The sequence below is a fragment of the Staurois parvus genome, unplaced genomic scaffold (genome assembly GCF_062004578.1).
Source record: "Staurois parvus isolate SC_StPar_1 unplaced genomic scaffold, SC_StPar_1.0 ptg000292l, whole genome shotgun sequence".
Lineage (NCBI taxonomy): Eukaryota > Metazoa > Chordata > Amphibia > Anura > Ranidae > Staurois > Staurois parvus.
This window is the reverse complement of record NW_028318088.1, coordinates 5322116-5344345: the sequence shown is the minus strand read 5'-3', so window position 1 is coordinate 5344345 and position 22230 is coordinate 5322116. Positions and strand designations below refer to the sequence as shown.

Genomic DNA, 22230 nt, shown 5'->3' with positions numbered 1-22230 from the left:
TATGTCCATATATGTTGGAGAAATTATCATCATTCGGATTAAATTTAAGTTTTTAAAAGACCATTTACATTTGTCACGTTGTGTCACGTTACATCAAAATCATCAAAGTGCAAAATTGCTTGTTTGGGATCACTGGTACCCAATTTGATCACAGACATGTATGGCCACCTTTACATGCACTTAAAAGGAATCTGTCATGAAAGGAAAATGGAAGTTGCCATTGCTGACCTTCTTTTGAGAAAGATGGTTCCCTGGCTGTCATGCTGATGCTTTTGTTTAATGCTGTCCGATTCCGTGACAAGTGAGCAAGTATAGATATAGGAAATTTGGACACTTTTCTGGCACTCATTTATGGTACACTTGTTCTGGATCTCTGACTCAAAAGTACTGAGGTCAGACACAGCCAGATAAGGTTTCGGAAAGAGGCCAGCAATGGAAGCCATGGAACGTATTGCATGACAGGCATTTTAAGGTATGTGTGGCCATGTTCGAGCACGATTATTTCAAATGGCTCAAGTGTCCTCTCCAAGCTATCCTCTTCATACTGTCTACAAAATGACCACTTAAATGATCAGAGTAACCATAAATCTGCCATCTGACAAATGAAGACAGACAGTAATTAGATGTGTTTAAAAAGCAGACATGATACTTAATATCATGCATCAAATTCCTTTCAAAGCATTGTACCTGACTGGTGGGAGGCAGGAATTGTTCTTTACTGCATAGACTATTAACATAAACCATGCTAGTGATGGACCTTTGAGCATTTTTTTTTCTCTACAAAGATCAGATATCTACTGATTGCACAGGTCAAAGTGACTGAGAACTGATAAAACATGATGTATGAGTAAACAGAATATCCTCAGATGGAATTAGGCAATTTTGTGAGGAAGTAATACTGCTGTCCTTGCTTACCATTTAGACTATGTAACGTCTTTTTTAAAGGTACACTCAGTCAAAATTAAACCTTGATATGTATGCAGGGAGCACAGCTCCTACTCATTACTTCTGTTTTTTCTTCATAAAAGCTTTGCTGTAGTACATCATCTTGCTGCCTTAATCTGGTGATATGAAAACCCCTGCCTATAACACAGAAAAGGATCTCAAATATACCGACTTGCTGTATCTAATAGTTACAGCAGGGACCATGGGGTGGTTTGGGAGGATGCAGGTTGTTAGTCCACCTCTTTTTTTATTTTGAAGAGGTGAAGAATCCTTTAAGAAATAAACATTTATCTACACAGCTTATTGGTTACTGCTAAGAAGCTAATAGCTAAAGGAGTAGACCCAAGCTGGGGTGCCCACCTTGCAACGATGAAAGGTGGAGAATAATAATAATGCTTCCATACAAGAAACTGATCTATGATGACAGAGAATACAGAAAATCTGAGGTATGTGGCAGGCAGAATCTTCTACTTGCTGTCCATTAGGCACAGCTCTTACTTGAGTTAAACAGTAGGGTTTATTTACTAAAGCTGGAGAGTGCAAAACCAGGCTCTGCATAGATACCAGCCAGCTTCTAACCTCAACTTGTTCAGTTAAGCGTTAGCAGTAAAACCTGGAAGCTGATTGGTTTCTATGCAGAAGTGAGCCTGATTTTGCACTCTCCAGCTTTAGTAAAAAAACCCTGTGTCTCTTACATCTTTAGGTCTGATGTACTCAAGCTGCAGTGCCATATGCTCATAAGTGATCTGTTAGGTCTAAGCATCCTACCAAGTTCCACATATCCCTATATTTGAGACGACACATGACTTTTGGTTTACGTTTTCATACTTTCTTACCTAATTATACTCTAATAAAGCCTTTCTCAACCATTTCAACACAGAGGAACCCTTGACATAACTATCCAGTCTCAGGGAACTCCTGCTAAAAATGACTATATCTACACCTCATGGTACATTAGTGTGATGGTCAGTGGGAAGAATGCTCCTCATACTTGTGGTCATTGGGAAGAATTCTCCTCTTACAGATAGATAAAAAGATTAATTGTCTCATTGGGAACTTATCTGAGAAGCAGAAATTGCTAATTGATCATGGAAACCCCTAGCAACCTCTGGATTTCACGGAATCCTGGTTGAGAACCCTTGCACTAATTATTTGGTCTTGTTTATATTATTTTGCACTTAATCTGAAAAATAGGGTGTGATTAGGTCTTTCATTTCATTTGTCTTCTGCAATTTTATAACTTGCCAATTGCCTAAGCAATATATTTCTTATGGCTATGCTATATTACAAACACCTTGTCTCATCTATTTCTTTAACTGAATACACTCACTGGCCACTTTGTTAGGTACACCTTGATAGTGCCTAGAAAATATCCCTCACACCATTACACCACCACCAGCCTGAACCGTCGATACAAGGCAGGATGGATCCATGCTTTCATGTTGTTTAAGCCAAATTCTGACCCTACCATCTGAATGTCACAGCAATAAATCTGCCCATTATCCTCTGACCTCTGACATCAACAAGGCATTTTCATCCACACAACTGCCACACACGGGATATTTTCTCTTTTTCTTCAGACAATATCCTGGAAACCCTAGAGATTGTGCGTGAAAATCCCAGTAGATCAGTTTTTTAAATACTTAGACCAGCCCGTCTGGCACCAACAATCATGCCACGTTCAAAGTCACTCAAATCCCCTTTCTTCCCCATTCTGATACTCAGTTTGAACTTTAGCAAGTTGTCTTCATCACGTTTAGATGCCTAAATGCACTGAGTTGCTGCTATGTGATTGGCTGATTAGCAATTTGTGTTACCAAGCAATTGAGCAAGTGTACCTAATAAAGTGGCCAGCGAGTATATATAAAATGTAGGTGCATGTCTTTGTCGGCATTGATGCTGTTACTTTATGCCCATTCAATACGAATAAAAATAGTTTTCAACAAAAAAATACATGTGTTTTGTCCATTTTACATGCCAAAGCTAAGTAACTTTGGCCAGCTACCAGGTTCGTGAATTGCTTCATTAGGAACTACGTATGTCGCCTGTCTCACTGTGCATTGAGAAAAATGTGTGTAAATCAAAAGACATTTCAACTGTGTATGTATATGTTTGTTCAGAGTCTCTGGATTTTCTGCACCTAGACCAGGAGCCTCTAAACTAAAAACCCTCAAACATTACTGCTGAAGTAAATTACATGGTGTAAAAGTTATTCTAAGCGCACATTTTTCAGTTAAAAAGAAATCATATGCAGTAGCAAAATTTCTCAATAATGTTCACACATTTTAAAAGCAAGGCGGTCTAAAATGACTGTCTAATAAACATTACTCAATGTAAGCCTTGAACGTGGCACTCTGCAGGTGACTGTAACATAATAGCTTTTTGCACTGGGTCATGGTGTTACAGAGAGGGAAGGCTGCACATTTTTGGTAGACTGTCAAGGTTTAGTACCCTGAAATCTTTGTTCTGAGCCAGAGTCAACAAAAAACACAAAACTCTCCTACTTATACACTGTAGAAACAGCTGAAGGAGCATTTCTAGTCCAGTTTGAAGGACCAGCATCAGACATCAAAGAATAATTATATTTAAAAAAAAACATATTTAACTCCTTCTTCTACATACCTGAAAGATACTGTACTACAACTTTTCTACATGATTTTACAAAAATGTGCCTTTAATATATGAAACACTCTCAGATGCTTCCATGAAAAGCCCAAAACACATGCAAAAGTTGTTCTGACATGTCCTCAAGTGAGTTACATTTACAACATATCACTAAAGATCAAGTTTTACCATTGCTGTGTACATTTGTTTGTTTTTGCTTTTTTGTTTTTTCCTTCAGAGATTGTCTTATTTTAACGTTAATGATAAACGTTTGTGCATTAGTACTGTTTGGACCTTGAAGAAGGGGGTACGCCCTGAAAGCCTGTCCTGAAAAACTGTATGTTAGTGCAATAAAAAAGTATTAAGGACAGTACTCAATTGTCTCTGGCTTAAAGCATTACTAAACAATAAAATCAGTCTGTAAATCCGCATTGTGTAAAAAGCCTGTTTGATCCTGTCTTCTCTGATCCTCCCCTTCTTCTACTGTCCCCAATCCATCTGCTGATAGCACAGAGCTCTAGGAGTCACTCTGCACGTGCTCAGTTTGGTGTGTATTGCTAGGAAGTTTTTTTTTATCTTTGGGAGGGTGCATGTGATCAGCACAGGACCAATCATTACTGTCCAGACAGGAGCAGGGGTTATGCAGCCTTATAGGAGTCAGAGCAGGATGAAAACTCCTCCTACATAGTTTACCCAGTGCTCAACTGAACATTGATAGAAGTCACAAGACTGCTATATCCTCTATGTTTTCAGGGCTGTGGCCTTACAGGCACTTTGGTGCGTATATTTTGAGATTGCCCGTACATATCTTTGATTTGGTGCAGGCTACCTCACTGGCGGGTACCCCAGTATGCTTGTCTATACAGCCCTGTCTATTGGGGGCTCATATCCCAGGGGTCCCTGATGCCATTATGAGATTGATACATACTATATGTATTGCCACTTTATGGTCTATTGCCTTACACTGGAGGTCCAATGCTGTACCCTTGGCCTCCATCCTACACAGAATTGATGCTGTAATGCTCATGGAATGCATTCACTATACTCTGCTGGATAAGATGCACTTATTTGATAAAAAAAAGGGAGTCATGGAGGGATTATAGACATTTATTGCATGATTAACAACATTTCCAGTGAAAAATGACTGACATATACTGTTGACAGAAGTATCATTCAACCTATCTTATCATTAACGTATTTCATGTACTTGCAATCTACTTTTTTTCTGTTTCTTCTCTTTCTTACTATAATATACTTTTCTGAATTGTACTTTTCAAAAGTGCCTTGTTTTTGCTGTAAATATTATTTGAAAATGTGCTGTTGTTTTACTGTCTACTTTTATTCAATAAAATCGTTTGTAAACAAAAAAAAATAAAAAAAGTACTGTCACTTCACACAGATACAGCAAGTACAATAAACAATAATTATTGAAATTAAGCTGACTACATACATTACAATCTTATAAACATCTTTAGAAAAATCCCTAAATCTTAGATTTATCAAAACTATACAGTATAAGCCGCACAGTGGGTAAGTATAGACATGTTTGTTATTTTCTCCCAAAAAATGAACCTATAGAATCGCTTTAAGATATGCCTCATAACTTCCATTTTTGAATACGTGGTAACACTAATATTCTTTTGCACTTATACTTACATTCATGTTGTTCATAGGGTGGATAGGAAAGTCGAACAGAGATCAGAATGAAGAAGATGAAGAGAGGCCAAGCTACTTCAACCAGCAGCTGGAGCTGTAAAAAAAAAAAAAAGTATACAAATTTATCATGCTTATTATGTCATCTATTATGGATAACAAGAATTTTGACAAGAAGAACAAAAACCAAAGTTGGTCAGGAAGAGGTTAACTGAAAGGATATTGTGAAGGAATTGCATAAAACATGTAACACAGAGGGGGCCCCACTTTAATTCAGTTCCAAGAACTGCTTCTCATTCCCTGTGTGAAGGTTAACTGAACCAGTCCGATCTCTCTAGGGGACCTTTTCAGGAAAAATAAAAGATCTCTGCATATGCAGGGCTCCTGCCAATTTCATCTTAGGCCTTTTCACTGATGTGCCTTTACGTGGCCCACGTCTCCTAGAAACTAAGTTAGACCCATCAAGTATGTCTTCCACGGGACAGCTATGTAGCAAAAGTTTCATTCACATTCAGCAAGAGCTGCTGGAGGCTACGTGGACGTAAATTATCTTAATAAATCTTAAATCTCATTTTATTCTTCAGCGCCTTACCTTCCAAATAAAATAACCTAACAAGATTTTTGAACTCTCTGTTTTCTTTGAATACAAACTAAATTCAGTTGTTTTAGTCATATATGCCTAATAAAGTAAAACCTAAAATCTGCGCTAAGGAAGTAAAGCACCAATAAATAGCAGCTGAACACTGCAACGTATTATTATTATGCAGGATTTATATAACGCCAACAGTTTGCTCAGCGCTTTACAATATAACGGGAGACAATACAGTTCAATACAAGAGGGATAGGAGGGCCCTGCTCCTTGGAGCTTACAATCTGGAGAGGGGTAGAGAGTTCCAGAGGATGGGGGAAGCTCTGGAGAAGTCCTGGAGATGAGCATGGGAGGAGGAGACAAGGGAGCTAGACAGTAGGAGGTCTTGCGAGGAGCGGAGAGTACGGTTTGGGTGATATTTAGAGACAAGATCGGTGATGTAATTTGGGGCAGAGTTATAAATGGCTTTATACGTTATTGTTAATGTTTTGAATTTTATCTGTTGGGCAATGGGAAGCCAGTGGAGGGATTGGCAGAGAGGGGTGGCAGATACAGAACGGTTAGTAAGGTGGATGAGTCTGGCAGCAGCATTCATGATAGACTGAAGAGGGGATAGCCTGCAATTAGGTAGGCCAATGAGGAGGGAGTTACAATAGTCAAGGCGAGATATAACAAGGGAGTGAATACATTGCTTAGTGGTTTCTGATGTTAGGAACGGGCGTATCTTGGAGATGTTACAGAGGTGAAGTCTACAAGATTTGGACAGTGAATGGATTTGGGACTGAAAGGACAGATGGGAGTCTAGGATTACACCTAGTACCCTGGCATGAGGGGAGGGACTGATGATTGTGTTATTGATCTTGATGGAGAAGTCAGGGGAGGGGGCACGGGCTGGGGGGAATACTAAGAGCTCAGTTTTGGAAATATTGAGTTTGAGGAAGTGGAGTGACATCCATGCCGATATGTCACTTAGTAGGATAGTAATGCGAGAGGAGACTGAAGGGGTGAGGTGAGAGGTAGAAAGATAGATTTGTGTGTCATCAGCATAGAGATGGTACTTAAAGCCAAGAAAGTTTATCAAGTGACCAAGGGAGGAGGTGTAGATGGAGAAGAGAAGGGGTCCAAGGACAGAATCTTGAGGGTCCCCTACGGAAAGAGGGAGTGAAGAGGAGGAGGCAGCTTTATAGGTAACACTGAAAGAGCGCTGCAATAGGTAGGAGGAGAACCAGGAGAGAGCAGAGTCTCTGAGGCCAAGAGAGTGGAGTTTTTTGAGGAGGAGGGGTTTTTTAGTAGGGCAGTTTCTGTGGAGTGCAGTGAGCGAAAGCCAGACTGTAGAGGGTCAAGAAGATTGTTGTCAGTGAGGTAGGAGCTCAGGCGATTGTAGACTAAGCGTTCTAAGAGTTTAGAGGTAATGGCAGCAGGGAGATGGGTCTTACGTTGTCCACATTGTATACATTGTGCTAATGCAAAAGATGAGGTTAAGTTGAAGAGTTGGGATGTAGCCAATGTCAAACTTGATACCAGGCACCTCATAAACAGTGTACAAATAAAGTGCAGCGCTTAGACATTTCAAACAAAAATATATAAAAATAATGTTCAAAAATAATTTAAAGTGTTCATAAGTGAAATATCAAATAATGAAATCAAAACAGAACAGTCCCAAAATGCCGTGATGAAAAAGGAAAACTTCAGAGGATAGTCAATGTGACACCAACCACTTGCATGCAAGGCCTACCTGACAAAATGTGACCCCCTATTAAGAGTGATCAATCACGCTTTTATTTAATAACATCCGGAGAAATGGGCAGATGGAATCATCTGGATACCCAAAAGAGAGATTGGTGGTCCTCCTATGCCGGTCCCTATATATGATGGCTTTGAACGCTCCAAGCAAGTTATATTAAACTAGAGCTCGTGGCATTAGACATGTAAAAAAAGATTTCTCCACAAAGTGTAAAATCCTCAAACCCAAAATTTCGACCAATATAGGAGGACCGCCAAGCTCTCTCTTTTGGGTATCCAGAGGATAATTTCATCTGCCCATTTCTCCAGATGTTATTAAATAAAGGAGTGATTGACCACTCTTAATAGGGGGTCACATTTTTTCCAGTAAGCCTTGCATGCAAGTGGTTGTTGTCACATTGGCTATCCTCGGAAGTTTTCCTATCTCATTACGGCATTTGGGGACTATTCTGTTTCATTATTTGATATTTCACTTATGAACATTTTGAATTATTTTTGAACATTATTTTTATATATTTTTGTTTGAATTGTCTAAGCGCTGCACTTTATTTGTACATTAGTCATATATGCCTATAAGTATCCTAAACATGGTATTTACAGTCAGTCTACATGACTTGATCACATGTTAAATATTCTCCTTTAAAGCAAACCATGAGGATAGAAACATAGGGAGATGCCATTGTTGACCGTCACTCTGATAATGATATTCCTACCAAGTGAATCAATGACCTGGAATAAGCAAAGAGCCTGTGAACACTGAAAAGCCTAAACATATATTTAGTTTGTTCCAGGTCAGCAACTTACTAGGTAGTGTTCAGGTGGACAAACCTAGGACCTGAATATTAAAACATGGTATCAATGGAATCACACATATTTCTTTCCTCAATGGTTCCCACTAAACAATGCAGTTACAATTTATATAAAATATCTTATTTAATAACGAAAACAAAAAACCCTGCAGGGGTTCTAACGCTTCTCTTATAAATTGTAACTAAAAAAATGTTTTAGTTTTTCATATGTTTAAAGCCAAAAGTATACTTAAACAATAAATATTACACCATACCAATACTACCAATGAGTACAGATAATATAGCAATCCTATTTAAGAAATACCAAACACGTTTTCATGCCCCACCGTGTTGTACTCAAATGAGTCAAAAATAATGTCTTCTGTTGTTAAATAGTTCTAGAATGCATGTCTAGCCAGCCAATATTTCTCAAATGTATTAAGAAACAACCCATTGTATTTAACAATGTGTCATGATATGAGGCAAGAAAAGCTTTTATCTCAGCCAGGCGCTTCATTTATTGATTTCCCTTCAGTGGAGTACAAATTATGGAGTTTATGCTGTTTATGCTTTTGTATTTCAATTTAGAGTCTGCTAAAATAATCATTATAAATCCACAAGTATTAACTGTGACTGAAAACAGATAAATAGAGTGGACTGGGTTTACTTCATAAGGCAGACAGCAAACCCATAGTAACTAATCAAAACGTATCATTTCTCACTTTAGGCACAGTAATCAAAATTTAGCTTTTTATCATTCTAGGAACAGTAAATTAAAGTCCGGTTTGTTGATAATTATTTTTAACTTTCCAGGTATATTTACAGTGGATATAAAAAGTCTGCACACCCCTGTTAAAATGTCAGGTTTCTGTAATGTAAAAAAATTAGACAAAGATAAATCATTTCAGAACTTTTTCCACCTTTAATGTAAACTATAAACTGTACAACTCAGTTAAACATCACAATTAAATCTTTTAGGTGGAGGGAAGTAAAAATAAAAAACTAAAATAATATGGTTACATAAGTATGCACACCCTTAAACTAATACTTTGTTAAAGCACTTTTTGAATTGATTCCAGCACTCAGTCTTTTTGGGTATGAGTCTATCAACATGGCACATCTTGACTTGGCAATATTTGCCCACTCTTCCTTGCAAAACACTCCAAATCTGTCAGATTACGAGGGCATCTCCTGTGCACAGCCCTCTTCAGATCGCCCCACAGATTTTCAAAAGGATTCAGGTCTGGGCTCTGGCTGGGCATTCCAAAACTTGAATCTTCTTCTGGTGAAGCCATTCCTTTGTTGATTTGGATGTATGCTTTGGGTCGTTGTCACGCTGAAAGAGGAAGTTCCTCTTCAAGTTCAGCTTTCTAGCAGAAGCTTGAAGATTTTGTGCCAATATTGACTGGTATTTGGAACTGTTTATAATCCCCTCTACCATGACTAAGACCTCATTTCCAGCTGAAGAAAAACAGCCCCAAAGCATGATGCTTTCACCACCATGCTTCACTATGGGTATGGTGTTCTTCTGGTGATGTACAGTGTTGTTTTTGCGCCAAACATATCTTTTGAAAATATGGCCAAAAAGTTCAACCTTGGTTTCAACAGACCATACCATATTTTCCCACATGCTTTTGGGAACCTTCAGATGTTGTTTTGCTAAATTTAGCCAGGCTTGGATGATTTTCTTTGTAAGAAAGGGCTTCTGTCTTGTCACTCTACCCCATAGCCCAGACATATGAAGAATATGGGAGATTGTTGTCACATGTACCACACAGCCAGTACTTGCCAGATATTCTTGCAGCTCCTTTAATGTTGCTGTAGGCCTCTTGGCAGCCTCCCAGACCAGTTTTCTTCTCGCCTTTTCATCAATTTTGGGGGGATGTCCAGTTCTTGGTAATGTCACTGTTGAACCATATTTTCTCCACTTGATGATGACTGTCTTCACTGTGTTCCATGGTATATCTAATGCCTTGAGTACCCTTCTCCTTGACTGATACCTTTTAACAATGAGATCCCTCTGATGCTTTTAAAGCTCTCTGAGGACCATGGATTTTGCTCTAGGATACAACTAAGAAAATGTCAGGAAAAACCTACTAGAACAGCTGAACTTTACTTGGGGTTAATCAGAAGCACTTTAAATGATGGCAGGTTTGTACTGACTCCTATTTAACATGATTTTGATTGTGATTGCTAAATTCTGAACACAGCTACATCCCCAGTTATAAGAGGGTGTGCACACTTATCTAACCGCGTTATTTTAGTTTTTTATGTTAACTTCCCCCCACTAAAATATTTCAGTTTGTTTTTCAGCTTTTGATACAGTTGTACAGTTTATAATGATTTATCTTTGTCAAATTTTTTTACATCACAGAAACCTGACATTTTAACAGGGGTGTGTAGACTTTTTCTACCCACTGAATGAATTAATTGACTCTCCCCTTCCTTCCACATGGCAGCGATACTGCCTGGCAGTTGACCACTCAGACACCAGTCCTTAGTGGTGTATAAACTACAACTAGCTTATATGGGATATGTTCATTCCCAGTAATAAATAGACCAGCGGGGAGGAAAGGTAAGTGTGAGATGCTGCATAGACTTGCTTTAAAAGTGGACCTTTAGCTTTGCTCATGTTTATTTCAAAACACAACTCAAGCTTATTTTTTTCTCACCATGGTCAAATTGCTGCTTTTTTTGTGGTACATGAAGCTCTGCAACTGCTGAATGACTGTATACAGTTTAGAGTAAGCCAGACGAAGGAGTTAGACTTGTAATAGACCAATACCACCAAACCAAAAATCTGTATGAAGAGTAAGAGTTTTCCATTTTGATTTTTGTCTCATGCACTCCACTAAGAATTTCTATATAAAACACTGCACCTTTGACAAGTGACTATATTTCCAAAGAGCATTCAAAACAAAAGTAAAGTTGTGCTTTAAGATTTGACTACAATCAATAATGTTCCAAAGGTTTATATGCAACACATATGCAATGGAATACAGTATCTTTTAACTCTACAGCTATATCTATAATAGGTGTTACCAGGTTCAATAGGAACTTTGAACTTTTTAATTTATTTAGAAAAAGAAGATTTATATAAATTATTGACTGAAGTGCCATATATCAGTGTACAACATTAGCATGAGCTCAAAACATTGTTGGTCATTTTCTAACACATGTCCATTATATTTCCTTTAGGATCAGAGAGAATATTAGCTGCTCTCTCTTTCCTTTAGTCAGCAGGTTGAGTGCTTTTCTGGAGATGACCTCTGACCCAGTGTGTTCATGTTATATGGTCAACAATGATAATGAGACAAGGCTAGGAAAGATTTTGCTTGTTCAACTGCCCACTCAGCGTATATCATATTCAGGCCAAACAGATAAAGCTGTCTGCAAAATAAAGCAACTATGTAGATGTACCTCTAAACCAGAGAGTTATTGTATGTAGTTTTTCGTTTTCAGATTTAACAGTTTGCTATTTTTCTCACTAATATTAATTCAAATACCCTGCATACATTGTCTATTGCATTAGCTGGGCTCCAAACAAACATCAATTAATCCAGACATGGGCTAATTAAAATAATCAAATGTATTTTTACATACAGATTGCAAGAATACCTACTTCTGGCCTAACATGATATAGCCTGTATAGCTGCACTCAGACCACAAAAGGGAGGGGTAGCACTGTAAGGCCCCTTTCACACGGGTGTTCCGTATGTCCGTTTTTCATCTCTCCGTTTACGGATGAAAAATGGACCCCCATGTATTTCTATGGACTTGCGGATGTAAACGGATGAACATCTTTTTACATCTGTTAATGTCCGCATCCGTTAACATCTGTTTTTTTTTGAATGGAAGAAAACCCTATTTTTCTTCCGGATGAAAAATGGATGTCAACAGATGTAAACGGACCAAAAACGGATGTAATTGGATTAAAACGGATCTAAACGGATGATAAACAGATGTAAAACGGATGGAAACCAATGTAAACGTATGTAAACTGATGAAAAAAAACAGATGAAAAACAGATGTAAACGGATGAAAAAACGGATGTAAACTCATCCATTTTTTCCTTTGAAAAAAACGTGTCTGAACTGAAGAAAAAAACCGGAACACTAGTGTGAAAGGACCCTAAGCCAAATGGGTTTTACTACAATACACAGTGCTGTCCATCTAACATTGGGGGCTACATTACAGGAGGGGAGAGCAGATTGATTAACTCAATAGTGTATTCCTGCTCCACTGTTGTCCATTTGCAGGTCGGGATAGGTCCCAGATCAGACTGTTTTGCTGAACTACAATCTGCAGAAAGGTCTCATGGCTGTCTTAAAATTAGTGTCTGCATCCAAAAACATTATGGGGTTGATTTACTAAAACTGGAGAATGCAAAATCTGGTGCAGCTCTGCATAGAAACCAATCAGCTTCCACTTTTTTTTGTCATAGCTTGATTGAACAAGCTGAAGTTAGATGCTGATTGGCTACCGTGCACAGCTGCACCAGATTTCGCACTGTACAGTTTTAGTAAATCACCCCCTATATGTATTAATGCATAATTCATTTTACCTAAAAGTTATATAAAATTCACTGACTGCATACCCTTGCATCATATGGTAATACTGCTGCCATCACGCAAAATGTCTAAATTAACCAAGATTAGCAACATGAGTGATTTCCGTTTCCACATATACAGAAAAATAATCAATAAATATGTGGCTTTCTTTAAAAAAAAAAAAAGTGGCACATATACAGTAACTAATAACAATCAATCAGGATTCCTATTTTAAAAAGTAGTGATCTGGTTACAGTTAACCAGATGCAGACCGTTAAGCAGCATATGACACACCAGGTGCAAAGTGACAAGGTCAAGGAGCAAAGCGTGCTGGGACATGCAGTTCTACAACAAGCTGAAAGCACCTTTGGCTGGCTGTAGGGTTCAAAGCAGATACTGAAGCAATTGGTCTATAAATTCTATAATTCATGACATGTGGAGTATGTCATCATGGACTTTTGTTATCTAGATCTCCACAAACACTTACAAAGACATTTTTATTATTATGTAACTGACAGCTGTGAACAGCAACATCTGCTGTTGTGTAGATCCAGTTTCAAGAATGTACAGAGAAATTAGGAAAGACTAATCGATGTGTGTTAAGAAATGCAATATAATAAGATTCTACTCTTACTGTTGAGTTTGCATAACAATATCTGTAAAAAGCAACATTTAAGTGAGTGTAAAGTGTAATTTGTTTTTATGTCAAACATGTTATACTTACCTTCTTTGTGCAATAGAGTGGCCCCAATCCTCCTTTTCTGGGGTCTTCCACCAATACTCCTGGCTTCTCCTCTTCTGTGGTGTGCCACCACAGATAGCCCCTTCTTATTGTGGCACACCTGAAGGCTTGATCCAGAGCCGAGCTGCCTGTGTCCATAGGCACAGGCAGAGCTGCTCGGTTCTGCCCCCTGTCCATCATAGGATTTGACTGACAGCAGTGGAAGCCAATGGCTTCCACTGCCTCAGCAAAGCCTGTGGGAACAGGGAGACGGCTGGTATAGATAGGCATAATGCTGGATAGGGTGAGGGCTCAGGTAAGTATAAGGGGTGAGGGGGCAATATTTTTACCTAAACATTTTTATCTAAATATAAATATTTTTACCTAAAAAAATTTTTGGGGAATGCATTAAGGTAAAACATGTTCAGGCTTTAAAATCACTTTATAGGAGAAGTACAGCCAAAGCTCTTTTGGCTGTACTTCTCCTGTAGATCACAGGAGTGCAGTTTGTTCTGCCGTCCTGTGACCCATTTTCAGCAGACAGCGGGCTGCAGCCCGCTATCGGCTGATGTCACTCAGATAGTCCAGGCTAGGGAAAGATCAAAGTCGGGATTCACCGCAGAGTCTGAAGCACCACCTGGCTCAGCCTCTTGGTGAGCCGCTGAGAGCCTGAGCCAGCTGCTCTCTCCCCCTCCACAGCCCAGCACTCCAGTGAGCACTGGGGGGGCAGAGCAGAGAGCGTTGACTGACAGTCACCACTCTCTGCTCAGAACGGCTGTGAGAACTCAGCAACCAACAGTTATGTGCTCGCAAAGTTCTCACACTTAGAGCAGACGGAGGACAGATACAGCATCGGATCAATGATGCATCCACCTAGGTAAGTATAAATGGAGGGGGGGGTCCACACTTCTCTTTTAAGGAAATCTGTGATGAGGAGTCTACACCAGATGCATTGTCTGTTTTTCCAACTTAGGCAAAATGAAGCAAATAACAAAATACATTGAAGGGAACTTATCAAAACTGGAACTGCCAAAATCTGGAGCAGCTGTGCATGGCAACCAATCAGCTTCTATCTTTCATCTTCAACGCTTAACTGAGAAAACTGAAGACAGAAGCTGACTGGTTGCTACGCACAGCTGCTCCAGATTTTGTCTGTTCCAGTTTTAATTCCTTCCCTCCCCTCACTGTTTTCTATACCATCCATTCCCAGTACAGATGTATGTTGAAAAAGCCCTGAATGCTGCACTTGGATGCATTTCCCTGAGCCTGACAGTAAAATTAGTGGAACTAAGATTGTTCCAAAACGCAATGCCAGTGAACACGCTTGTCAACGTGTGCTAACACAATGCACATAAATGATGAATATTATGTCACAACATTAAAAGGCATAAATCTTGTTTCAACAGATCACCAAGCAAAGTAACATAACTACTACTCAATAAAAATGAAAGGACGGTTGAAAGACATTTAGAAGAAGAGAAAAACTTACTGTCTGCCTCCGTCGGTAGGTGAAGTTTTTCCAGAGAAGGAGTCCTAGTTGCGTACAGTAAGTCATCTTCCCCCTGAGAACGCACACTGCTTCACCTCTGCGGCTCTGGCAGAAGTTGTTGCAGTACCAGAGACTTTAGGTTGCTCATTAACTGAAAAAGAGTCAGAAAGGGAAATGGCTATAAGCTTCCTGAGTTGAAGGGAAAAAAAACTGTTGTACACTCTTATTTACTATGCAGGATAGGTACATAACAATGATAGCTACTAATGTGGGCAATGTATTCAAGTGACTGATAATGACCAGGAACCATGAAGCAATTGACGAGTCAATGAAGATATCTCTCACTTCAATTAATGTCTTTCACAGGTGAACAACAGAGACACAACTGGCTTCTTTACTCAACCGCTACTGCATTCTGGATAGTCTCAGTGACTTGGTGCAAGTGTCACATTGTAGGGTTGATTTACTAAAACTGGAGAGGGTAAAATCTGGTGCAGCTCTACATAGAAAACAATCAGCTTCCAGGTTGTATTGTCAAAGCTTAAAGCGGAGCTTCATCCAAAAGAAGTTCCACTTTAAAAACTGGTCCTTAGCTCCCTATTAAGGATTGGCACCTTTGGGGAGCGGGTACCCGAAATCGACAGGTACCCACTCCCACTTCTGTTGTGATCGCCTAGGCGATTGGAAGCGGAAGTTTTCCTCCCCCCAAGTGACAGGTCCAAGAAGACTATGGGACCATTTTATTTATTTATTTCAGGTACTTATATAGTGCTGTCAATTTACGCAGCACTTTACACATATATTGTACATTCACATCAGTCCCCAACCCTCAAGGGGCATACAATCTAAGGTACCATTCACAAAGTGCGACGCTACTTCCGCATGCACAGTGGGCACATGGCTGTGAAGCCACAAGCTGTCACAGTTGGGTGCCAACAATGAAGATGCCAGTGCCTGGAACACCAGATGGCCATTGAAACCGGCTGCAGGGAGGACACCACGGGATCGAGGGACAGGTAAGTGGCTGTTTTTATAAAAGTCAGCAGCTACAGTTTTTGTAGCTGCTGACTTTTATTTTTTTACAATGTGACTGGAACTCTGTTTTAACTGAATAAGTTGAAGTTAGAAGCTGTTGGCTACCATGCACAGTTAGGTTTTTTAGCTGTAAAAACGCTCTGATGCTGAAAAATGCTGAAAACATGGGAAAACGCAGTAAAATGTGGCAAACCGGCGTTTTTGGACTTTTTTTGAGCAAAAAAAAATGTTTTTGGTTAAAAAAAGAGCAAACGCGAAAAACACAGCTAAACACTAATGCAAAAACACTTAAAAACTTTACACAGCTAACGTTACCAGCATTATTAAAACGCCCAGTGTTCGTGGAGCCTTAGGGTTGGTTCACACTATTGTGGGCCGTGCGGCTTTGCTTGGGTATGCAGCCTATTCACTTGACTGGGCTGCTGTGCTGCGATTCCCACAGGAAAAGCACAGCTGCAGGGAAACCTCATGGTCTTTTTGACCATATGTTTTCCCTGTGGTTCCCACACCCGCAAATGCTCTGGGGGCTGAGATGCATGGGGGTGCCATTCAGAATGAATGGCATCCCCGCATGTCTCGCAAGAACAGTGTGATTCGGCTGCAGGTGGTTGCAGGTGCAGGAACAGATGCAATTCCTGCACCCGCAACCAGCCCACAAGTGTGAACCAAGCCGTAGTAAATCAACCTCTATGTGTTTGTTATTAAGGACTAGTTTGATAAGTGCTTGCTCTATTGATCCTAATGTGGGCAGGCATGATCATATGATAGCATGGCACTCTTGTACATTCTCCATTCACAAAATGTTGGGGAATACAGGAAGACCACAAAAAGACCACATTTTCATATCAAATAAATTATTCTGACACTTGATTCTAATTTGGGAGTAACTACCATGTAGTATTGAGAAATGTCTTGAACCAGTCCAAGTGGCTGACAACTGTTTAATCACAAATGTAGGTATTGAGGCAGGATTTGTTGGGCACATCTAAAAGTTATGTTGTGAAAAAATCGTGATTACTGCTTTTGCAAAGCTCAGTCCTAGAGTAGGCATATTTTAAAACCATCACATATTAAACAGTTTGAATGAAACTGTCTAAATAAAGTGTAAAAAGTTAAAGTAGACCTACCACAAATATGGGTAGTTCAAACCGAGCAAGAGACGTGGGAGGAGGCCTGACCAAGTGTGAATTTTACAGGAAAAAAATGACATTTTCATTTAATTTCAGCTGTTTATATACCTCTGGACCTACTGATCATTTTGATGTGGTTTTCACATAAGGTTGCCTCTAAACATACTATATAGTTTTATTGCCATTATATTTGTAATTAGAAAAAATAGATATAAAACTTTGACCCCACTGGAAGCATACACCAAGCAACTTTTGGACTGTACTATTTTTTTCTGATCCTTAAACACTCAAGGAAACCCTTATATACCTTAATTTCCATAACAATTCCATTTTAGAGTGCTTTCATGAGACATTTTGTACGTACTCTTTATGAATTAAAAAGTAAAACACACTCACTTGATTAAGTTATGAAAGGTGGGACCACAGATCTAATTATATATTCAAGCTCATTCAAGCTGCTGCTGCAACCATGAAAGCCACGGTGAATGTTACACAAGTGAACACACAAAAGTCTTCTATTCCATGTATGGATTCCACTGTTGTGGTCTTTATGTGTTCATCTCTTGCATCTCCATTCCTGGTACTTGGCTTTGGCTGAGCTGCATATAGGTTTGATGAAGCTATTTAACCCATACTAGCAATTATTTTAATTACAACGTATTGAAATTAATTTGTTTCTAATTATGTGTTAGCAGTTACATTTCTGCATGCCAAGGTAGTTTATAGCCTTGATTTCTGAATTGGCACTCTTACTGCCTGTCCATATTTATAATAGGGCCACCTTGTAATCTCTTTATGGACAAGTTAAGAAAAAAAATAAATAAAATTTACAAAGAGTTTGCAGAAATACCCAAAAAAGTCTTTGTATCAACATCCTGTATGGCAGGATCGAGAGACACCGTGCTGTCTACCACTGATACTGTCTATAGATCTTGTAATTGTTGGCCAATTTCAATCACTTGAACATGCTTATGACTGCAAAATCAGCCAAGCAATGCAATCTTAAGCCAGCCATACATGGATTGAAATTCTGCCAGTTTACCAGGGACAGGCCAAATTTTGCAAACTGACTTTTGTACAACCAGCTGTTGTAAAATGTTCACATGATCAGCACCGCCATATTCTGATGGATGGGAAGTCTCCCTGACATCAGAACACAATTGCTCAGCGGGAGAGATTCCCCCATTCACATCGATTGTGTAGATGTTCCTTGGCCTCAAGGTTGGTTGGACAGAATTACAATACTTTTGGCAGATAAAGTATATCAACTGTGTATTTAACGGTCTGTCTGGAATTTGCTTTAACTATTTATTTATTTCTTTTTAGCTCATTCATCTCTCTCGAAAAGAACAATATGTAGATTTATGGCACATGTGAACCAAGTCTTGTATTTGGCCACCATCTGCTTGCTATAATGACCGCAGATATCTTTTTTCAAGCAGCTTGGCCCAAAGCAACCTTCAATATTTTACAGGGGGCATATAGAGAGTAACAGCTAGTCCGGTAGACATGTTAGGACTGGACAAACACTGGCTGCTTTTGAATATCTATTTTTGCAAGTAATTAACACATTTGTGTTCTCTTCAATGTCCTCCAAAAAGCCTGACAACCTAAGTTTTACATCAGCTCTGAGAAAATGGAGAAAAATTCCACAGCTATTTGGAAGGGGTAACCATGCACTTTTTTATACTAATGTGAGTTGTATATCTTACACAGATGCGCTTTTTGAGGCTCCCATTGAAGCTGTTTTAAGCACATTTGGCAGGAAGCTAAAAAAACAGCACCTGGATTGACTGAATGGAATGGATTAAAAGATCCTAGTTAGCCTAGCAGCATCTTAGAAACTCAATACATAAAACTTGCATTGATGGCCAGGCCAAAGAAAGTCAACCATTCAAGCTCATATAAATTAAAGTGGTATCTATCACAACTTTATAATAGATCCAAAAGTATTGGTGTTTAACCAATATAGGGGTACTGGCAAATTGTACTAGGATACCACTTTGTAAAGCCTTTGTATATATTCTTTGTTGTATCTTTTCTACTATTCAATGCAAAAACTATTATTTACATGAAATTTGGGGTGTGTTAACGTTATTTATTTGACATACAGTAACCCTTCCTAACCAATGACACCACAAAGATCCTAGTCCACTCCCTGGTGATCTCTCACCTCGACTACTGCATCTCTTTCCTTATTGGCTTACCTTTACATAGGCTATCCCCCTCAGTCCCTCATGAATGCTGCTGCCAGACTCATCACCTAACCAACCGCTCAGTGTCTGCTACTCCTCACTGCCATCCCTCAGTTCACTGCCATTCACCAAATGAATTAAATTCAAAATACTTACAACTTATAAAGCTATCCACAACTCTCCCCCAGCTACATCACTAACCTAGTCTCCAAATACCAGCCTAACCGTTCTCTTCATTCCTCCTAGGACCTCCTGCTCTCTAGCAACCTTGTCACCTCCCATGGTCACCTCCAGGACTTCTCCTAAGCCTCTCTACCCCAATCTCCCCAACTATCTCCTACTCTATCCACTTGTAGACACTCCCTGAAAACCCTTCTCTTGAGAGAGGCCTACCCTGCCCCCACCTAACAAATGGACCTCTATTTTCTCCATCAGCTCATCTCCCACAGTTATTACCTTTTGAATCTCTTGACCTGCCCTCTTAGATTGTAAGCTCTAACGAGCAGGGCTCTCTGATTCCTCCTGTATTAAATTGTATTGTAATCATACTTTCTGCCCTTACGTTGTAGAACGCTGCATAAACTGTTGGCACTATATAAATCCTGTATAATAAAAATAATAACCCGGCCTGCTCAGACCTCTGTGAACTCAGACAAGTAAAGAGATAGAAGGGATGCCATTAACAAAATGATAACATGCCATTAAAAGAATGGCTTTTCTATACAAGGTATGAAAATCAGTGGTAAGGGAGGTGAACGTAATTTAACAGGATAAAATATTGTGTAATAACTCCATAAAGCAATTACTGTAAACTCTTTATTACTTTATTAAATAAGCCTGATAATGCCGGCACTCTTAAAGCCATTTATACTCCAAAGGCACTTTCTAATAGTTGCATTTTTATTGTATATATTCATTTTTTGTACATAGTCATAATTTTATTTAGTTGATGGTTCCAAAGAAAACAAGCAAGTGTTTACTGATTTGCAAAAAACTGCCATTTTATTCTCATTAGTGCCTAAAACACTAAACCAGTATAACCTCACAAAAAGTCCCATATGTCTGTAATCCCACTAGACCAGTATACGCAAGCTCACTATACACCTCATGATTATGTCAGCACTGACAGTACATTACAGCCACTGGGAACTCAACATCCACTTCTTTCTTTTTTGCCCACCTTGTAATATATTTGCTATAAAATAACAAAACTGGAGCTGTCCAGGCAGGAGCATAACAAAGTAAATATCTATTTCTGGTACCCAAGTAAACATAACCCACTACACTGAGAAACCATACTGTTGTGTGTTTCTATAGTCTGTATATAAATACATTAATGGCTGTGCTAGAATAAATGAAGGATGAAAATTACCACACCACAACTTCATCAAAAAAATTGGTTCATGTTGTTTCAGCTTCTTTTCCAAACAAGCAAATTAGGCATATAATAGAAATGTGTGTCCCATTGATATCCTCTCACATTCTAACAGAAAGTAATAGAAAACCACTCCAAATTTAAAGTGTTACTAAACCCAGGACCCTGCATTCACTGTATCTGGTCTTCCACAGTACACACTACATGGAAATGCAATTATTTTAGTAAATATAAACTGTAAATACCTTTTCTCATCAGCAGTATGTAGAAGTCTTGTGACTTCTATCAGTTTCCAGTAGAGCACTGGTTAAAGCCTGTAGGAGGAGTTTTTATTCTCCCCTCATTGTCCTATGAGGCTGCAGGACCCCTGACCCTTTGTCTGGACAGCTCTCATTGGCCCTGTGCTGATCACATGCACTCTCCCAAGAAAAGAAAAAACTCTCTAGCTGTACACACCAAACTGAGAATGTGCAGTTGCCCCCAGAGCTCTGTTCTATCAGCAGATGGATTGGGGATAGTAGAAGAAGGTGAGGATCAGAGATCCTTTTTTACACAATGCAGAGGATTAACCCCTTAAGTTCCACAGTGAGTATAACAGGCATGCTTTACTGCATTTACAGACTGAGTTTACTGTTGTGGGTTTATTAACACTTTCAGTCCTCATGCACACTGGACGTTTTTACAGCTGCTGTTTTTGGCTTTTGACATTTTTTTCTACAGCTAGTAAACCCCACAGCATGTTATTCTATGTGTCCATGCACACATAGACTGTAATCAACGTTTTTTTGGCTGGAAAAAAAAACAGGACTATTGGGTTTCTAGAGGAGTTTTAACGCTGATAAATGTGGCAAAACGCTGTAAATCGCTGCAAACCAGCATTTTTGGACTTTTTTTGACCAGTCAAAAAAAACTCTAAAAAACGCAAATGCAAAAAAATAAAAGCAGAACAACGCCGCTAAACGCCAATACGAAAACACTAAAAACCGCATGTTTTTATCGTGACTTTACACAGCTAACATTACCAGCGTTATTAAAACACCCAGTGTGCATGGAACCTAAATCTCTTTTTAGACAGTTGTGATTGTCCCCGTTGGAAGATTTCCCCACTAATCCTGTTCTGGTGAAAACCCAACATTTTTTATTTTACTTCACTTTTTGTCCTTGTGACAGTGATCAGAACAAAGAGAGAGGGCAAATCTCCCCAGTGGTGGCACAGACAGTAATAAATACCTGACGGGCTTTCATGCACTACACTGACTGTGTAATTATGAAGCTAGAATTTCTGTTGAACAAAAAATGAATGCATGATATGGAAAGAGTCGGTCATGTTTGTACAAGTTCATGACATCTTTCCACTATCTGTTCCTAGAATGCTCTCTAAGCACTCCCCTTTCCCCTGCAGATATCCAGAGA

At 39.1% G+C, this 22230-nt stretch overlaps 1 protein-coding gene across 2 annotated transcripts in view; it reads right to left on the bottom strand.

Annotated features, from left to right (window-relative positions):
- Positions 1-22230, bottom strand: part of ABCA1 (ATP binding cassette subfamily A member 1) — a 155649-nt gene that overhangs the window by 106824 nt on the left and 26595 nt on the right. For both annotated transcript variants that reach the window (XM_089682623.1, XM_089682622.1), the window contains exons 2-3: positions 15083-15233; positions 5206-5299 (exon numbers count right to left, since the gene is read on the bottom strand). In XM_089682623.1, the coding sequence (XP_089538749.1) occupies positions 5206-5299; positions 15083-15148 (160 nt within the window). In that variant the 5' untranslated portion in view covers positions 15149-15233. The remainder of the gene's footprint in view (positions 1-5205; positions 5300-15082; positions 15234-22230) is intronic.